This window comes from Cryptomeria japonica, chromosome 1 (genome assembly GCF_030272615.1).
Source record: "Cryptomeria japonica chromosome 1, Sugi_1.0, whole genome shotgun sequence".
Classification (NCBI taxonomy): Eukaryota; Viridiplantae; Streptophyta; class Pinopsida; order Cupressales; family Cupressaceae; genus Cryptomeria; species Cryptomeria japonica.
In genome coordinates this window covers 264,992,275-264,998,432 of record NC_081405.1, presented here as the reverse complement: position 1 = coordinate 264,998,432, position 6,158 = coordinate 264,992,275, and the positions used below count along the sequence as shown (strand labels likewise).

The 6,158-nt window shown below is 36.8% G+C and overlaps 1 protein-coding gene across 1 annotated transcript; it reads right to left on the bottom strand.

Annotated features, from left to right (window-relative positions):
• Positions 1-372: 372 nt before the first annotated feature.
• On the bottom strand, positions 373-4,029 carry LOC131075746 (ETHYLENE INSENSITIVE 3-like 1 protein). The gene has a single exon (XM_058012626.2). The coding sequence runs from the start codon at positions 2,528-2,530 to the stop codon at positions 620-622; it is 1,911 nt and encodes a 636-aa protein (XP_057868609.2). The 5' UTR covers positions 2,531-4,029; the 3' UTR covers positions 373-619.
• Between the last annotated feature and the right edge of the window lie 2,129 nt (positions 4,030-6,158).

Genomic DNA, 6,158 nt, shown 5'->3' with positions numbered 1-6,158 from the left:
TATTTCTGTGACTGAAAATAGTGCATTTGTTCTATGCAGATGCCAGATCGATGTCCAGAATAGATTGTGAGAACCTCATTCTGTCAAATCTAATAGGAATAAGAAAACAACAACTTTGGTAGCCCTTCAATTGTATTCTATTTCGTATTACAACTTAAAACTTTCTGCAGTTAGTAAGAATCATGCATATGATGTAACTGTAAAACACAATTTTCACCTATCTGCATTATTAGTTCTCCATCGTACTTTTGGGGGATCATTTCAGCTATTAAATGTACTGATTGGTGAAAAAAAATGTCAAACTAATTTTATGCCATCACTAGGAACTAAAATGCTTGTCACAGTGAAACATCAAAAAGGAATATTTCCAGGTGTTGAAAATGAAATATTAAAAGATTGTAATCCTTGACAATATCTGATTATAACAAGCGATTAGCATGTACAATATGATTCTGCTAAGGAAGTAACAACAGATGGCAGAAAAGATCACAATCACATTTGTGGGACTGGGGACATTCCTCTCTGAAACATATATTACAAAACTGCATGTAGATTTCGTAAATGCAGAAAGTCAGATAAGAAATAGAATGATAAAAACTTCAATCGACCAAACTTCAGTTCATGCTCCAAAATACAAGATTTTATCTTCATATGTAGACTGATTACGTAACTTGGAGCTTAATGATTCCTGGCAGTCAATGTAAGCAGCTTGAAACTGGAGGTTCCCAGTGATTTCCTGAGACTGAGGCACAAAGTAGTTATCAAATAACTTTCTTTCGTAACTGAATATACCCTCTCTCATTGATTTCAGCATACCCGCACTACACTGAGACACACTTGCACTGCGGTCACTGACGTTCTTGCCTTCCACACTGTGACTGAAAAAGATGTCTTCAGGAGTAATGTTGAAGAAGCCTTCTTCCTGAAAGGCATGTCCTGTATTCATATCAAGTTGGTCATTAGCATTGTATGACTGGGCACTTAAATTCGTGCATTGCTTGTTCTGTTCCAGGCTACTATCATACAAAGCAAGTAGCTCATTGATTTGCTCCCGTGTATTATCTGGCATGATAAAACTGCTTGTATTGAGAGGAAGAAGATCCGTGTCTTCTTGGGATGCTAGCTGTCTACTCTTTGGTTGAGAAAGATCCTTCTCTTGTGAATGAGTTCCAGTGGGTTGCCCTGTAGAATGATACAGTGTGGACTTGTTATTTTCATGTTCCAATCTCTGGAAACCAGATCCATGCGCATCTATTTTGTAAGGACATTTACACTGATGGGCATTCCTCATGCTCTGGTCCAAAAATCCATTCTTTTGCTCATTGTATGGACACTGTTCATGTGGGCATGTATAGAACTTCTGCCCTTGTGTTGCACCTTCTTCATGCATTTTCCTTTTTCTGGTAATCTTTGTGTTTTGTCCATTCGGAATAGACCAACAGATGCTCTCTGCAAGAGCCATGTTAAAGATACCTTGGCCTTGTGTCCCATCTTTCTGAACATGATTATTTGGATTTACTGAACCAGGGACATCATCAAGACCTTCAATATCAAACTCATTACTGCTGCTAGAAGTTAGAATTCCAGAATTTCTACATCCAGTAATACCAGTTGGGAAGCAAGCTTCGGGATTTTGCTCCTGACACAATGCTTCCTCTTGATTGATAACAGCAATCCAAGTTGCACTCTCTTTCGCTGTCATCTTATCCTGCAAACATTTTGACTGTCTTACAAGTTTTCGAATTTTAGCAATATCTGGGGACATATGCCTTATGACAGCAGTAAGAACCCCTACCTTCCAGGACTTCTTCAGATCATGAGGTTTTTTGTAAGGCGGCGGTCCTTGACCTTTAGGGAAACCTGTCTGCGGCCACCAATCCTCATTGCCAGTTGGCCACCAAGGAGGAGAAACACCCTTATCCAAAGGGTACTTCCGCTGAGGCGGATCACAATGCTGCATCAAAGCAGATAGCAAAGAACCTAGAGTAGTATCCTGCAGTTCCTGAAGAGAATGAGGAGTTGACACCACAATTGAATCACTTTCATCAATCCCTTGCAATGCATTTTCTTGTTGATATTTTCCTATTGCAGCGGGAGCATTCCTATCAAACCTCACCTGCTCCTTCCACCAGGCCCTAAGATTATCAGAGGCACCAGTCACTGCCTTTCCTTTCTCTGAAATTATACCATAAACAAACCCTTGTGCTTTACAAACCTCCACCATCTTAAGCATATATTTCAATATACCATCCTGGGCCCTCGACATCTTTTTCCTCTTTGCCTGCTCTTGGGATTGCCTTTCCTTTGCGTTGTCAATCGCATTACTTGTTTTCCGAGACTCCCTGATGCATCTGAGCCGAATCCGATCCTTCCACATCCGTTTCTCAAGCTCATCAATATCAACGTCATCCTCACTAACATAATCCTCAGCCATAATTTCCTCCTTTACCCCTCTCCTTTCTGTTTCATTGACACAGGACAGAAATCCCAACTCACCCAAACTATTCAACTCATCATAGCTCTCCATCATATCCCACTAAAATGAAACGCAAAACAGAAATTTTCCAAATAACCTTCTCCCGCTGCAATTGAACACCAAATTCTATACTGCAACAGAAAATCCTTTGGAATCCAAAACCCAGAAGTCCTGTGGATTTAATATTCAAAAGAGGTCCCTCTTGATCCAAACTGAACTCGAGAGCACTCCTAATGCCAATTGGACTCAAACCCAAAAGCTGTCTAGAACATAACTGTCAAATGAATCCCCCCTCATGCAATTCGGACTTCAAAACCAAAAACTTTCTACACCTTAAATACGCAGGAATCCCTTCCAATGCATATTGTAACTCCAAAACCCCAAAACCCACTGGATCTCAATTACTAAAAGAAACCCTTTTCAGTTAAAACCGGATCCCGCACCTTAGAAACCTCCTGGACTTTAAATGCAAGAAGAGTTTCTCCCCGAGACAATTGTATTCAAAGAGCAACAATCCCTCTACACCCTAAAACACAAAGGGAATCCCTCTCAATACAAATTGGATTCCACAACGCAAAAATTCTCTCAACCTTAGATACAAATGGAATACTTCTTAATCCAAACTGCTCTCCATCTTAAACGAGCCCTAAAATACGAGAGGAATCCCTCCGAGTCATACTGCAGCATAAATCTATCCCAGAGATAAACTGGGCTACAAAAGGAAAGAAAAACAGTACCGGAAACAATTGCGGACACGAAATCATCACTACCTTACACGGAATCCATCATCAACTTCATTGGAGAAAAAGAAAAAAACTCTTACTAGTAAAGAAATTGATTTCAAAAAGAGAAAAAAGACAGCTTAGAATTACCTTTCCTAAGAAAATCTTTAACTTGGTCTAAACTTGAAGAAATTTTCTTAAGCAAATGGCCTATTAAGGTTTCCAATCCAGGTCAAGAAATTCATTCATTACAGGCCAGATGGAAATACCTAGATGGTGGATGAAGATTTGTCCACTACCCGATTCAAAATCGCCAGCTTCACTAACAAACAGCTTTTAATCGACCCCCTTCTAATTCGGTATTCCAATCAAACATTAAACTTGTGACAACTTCAGCCAGTTTCATCCACAAATGGACTTCACACGTTTCCAATCAACCACAGGAGTTTGACCCATTGAATGCTAAATTGAAGGAGAGAAATAACAAAACCTTCAAACTTGATAAATTCAGCATCAAACCTTATCTCTACTAAATCTCCTCTAAAGCATCAAAATAAAATATGGACAGAGATTTCTCCACATCACATAGCTAAATACTCGAACTGATAAACAAAAAGCACCCAAAAAAATCAGAGCCTCGCCCATTAACATCCTTGCAATTGTCTCTCACACCCACATCTCACTATCTCAGAATTTTCCACATTACCTGCTAAAAATAAATTCAGCAAGCTAGTTAACCCATCTCCTCTTCTCAATGCACATCATCAAAAAATAATTAATGTATATCTTACTTTATCTTCGTGAACCTTTTTTGACCAGATATGAAAAATAATCTTTTTAAAAAAAAATTTGTTAAAAGTAAAAAGGTGAAAACAATATGTTCTATCAGATGGCCATATGTTGCAGGTTATTAATTTTATTGGGTTGATGTTGAGCAAAGGGTCATATGTGCCAGCGGCCCCATGCGACCGAGGGCTGTGACAGGCTTTGATCTGACAGGGCCGCCTGATCGTCAGATTCGCGGAATGTGTCCAAAAGATGTGACTACTTATGAAGACATGATTTTGTGGTGTTTTACTAAAAATTGTCTTTTTTTCCTGACTGACACGTTTTTGTTTGGTTTTGTGTAATATTCCTTTGGCCTTTTTAAGGTAGTTTTTTTTTTGAAAAATTAAAAATTCAGTTATTTCGTTCAATCGATTTATTTGTTCCTGATTTTTCTCTAATGGGGGATGAATCATTTTATTCCCAAATATTTTGAGTACGTGGAAAGCTAATGTACTCTCTACGATGAAATTTGTATATTCATGTGAGTTTCTATTTAGTTTTGTTTCTATATGATAAAAAATACAAATACAATTTTATGTGAAATTGTGTTTATTTCTTATATAAGTAATTATGTCGTTACACATATTTTTTATTTATTTTTATTGCATATAAAGTATTTTGAGAAGAGAAGTGTTCAATGGTGCTCTTCAATGTTGCCTTTTCATTAGAGAGATCATTGATAAGAGTATTTATTCTTTCCTAATTAACATAATATACTATAGGAGACTATAAGAGTGAATGCAATTTAAAAATACTATATAAGATACTATAAGATACTATATGTTGCGTGTTTGCAAGTGTATTGGGATGCAAGGGGATGATTTTCCTTCACTCACTCTGGTGAGACAGGGAACGTCACGATTCTCCTTCATCGTTGTGCGTGTCGTGTCTGTATATATATATATATATATATATATATATATATATATATATATATATTGGTCCATATGCACGTATGGATTTATGTGGTGCATGACATTGCAGGTACTAGTACCAGGTAGTATGGGGTATTGACTCCACCTAGTTTCGCAGGTCTGAGCATGCCTTATATATCTGATGGGAGTGGAGGAGATAGTTGTTGTACCCTAGCTTGACTCGCAGTTACACTCGTGTGAGTGTTGTCAGTCAGTTGTCTTGTCCCATCTGGCTGGTATGCGAGTCATGATGCCTTGGTTTGGTCATTTGAGAGTCGTCATTTGGTCATTCTTGGTTTTGCCTGTTTCCGTTTATTTAAATGGTTATTTAATTTAAATGGATGATGTTTTCTTATGTTGGTGTAATTAGTTGATTATTATGCTTTGTGATTATTAATTTAATTAACTAATGAATTGCTAGACTAAATGGTTAAATGGCTTATTTATTTTGTATGGTGCATCGGTATATTTTGGAAGGAAATAAATAATTGCCTAGCCATTTAAATGTTAAATGATTATGTTGAAAAAAAGTATTTTTGGTTATAGAAATTAATAAAAACTTTCCTTTTTACTTTTTCATTTTAATTATTGGAAAAGAATTCTTTTTGAAAAAGGAGAAAATCTGATTGTTTTTACCTTTTTAAATATTTAAACCTGATTGGTTGGAATAACTTTTTAAACTAGAAAGTTTAGGTTAAAAGGGAATTTTTCATGCTATTCTTGGATTTCACGGGAAGAAGGAAGAGGGGAATTTTGGAGAGAAATTCTGGAAAACTTCCTGAATTGGAAATTTGACCTGGTTTCCAAGACTGGAAATTCTTCATCTCTTTGCTTGTTGTTGCTTCAAGGTTGGAGGTTCTCTTCTTGTTTTTGAATTTGTTATTTGAAATTTTCAGTTTGCTTCCTATGTGTGGAAATTTATGCAATCTTCTTGTAGATGCTTGTGGAATGATTGGAATGGAAGAAAGAGTGTTTATTATTGTCGGTTTTATGAAATCTATAGCATATGGTTGCATTTAGGAAGGAAATGGTTCATTTCTCTATCTGTTGTGTGTTTGATCTTGAAAATCAATTTCTTGTTTTACCTCTTCTATTTGGAAAGAATGAACTAGATTTAGCTTGTTGTGTGCTTCCTAGTATCTTGTTGTCCAAGATTTGGGGTTTTCGTGGGATTTTATTTCACCATTTGCCTTATTGGTAAATTTCCATTTGAAAATT

Excerpts from the sequence above, each read along its gene's own strand:
- LOC131075746 (XM_058012626.2), bottom strand. The coding sequence starts at position 2,530 with ATGATGGAGAGCTATGATGAGTTGAATAGTTTGGGTGAGTTGGGATTT.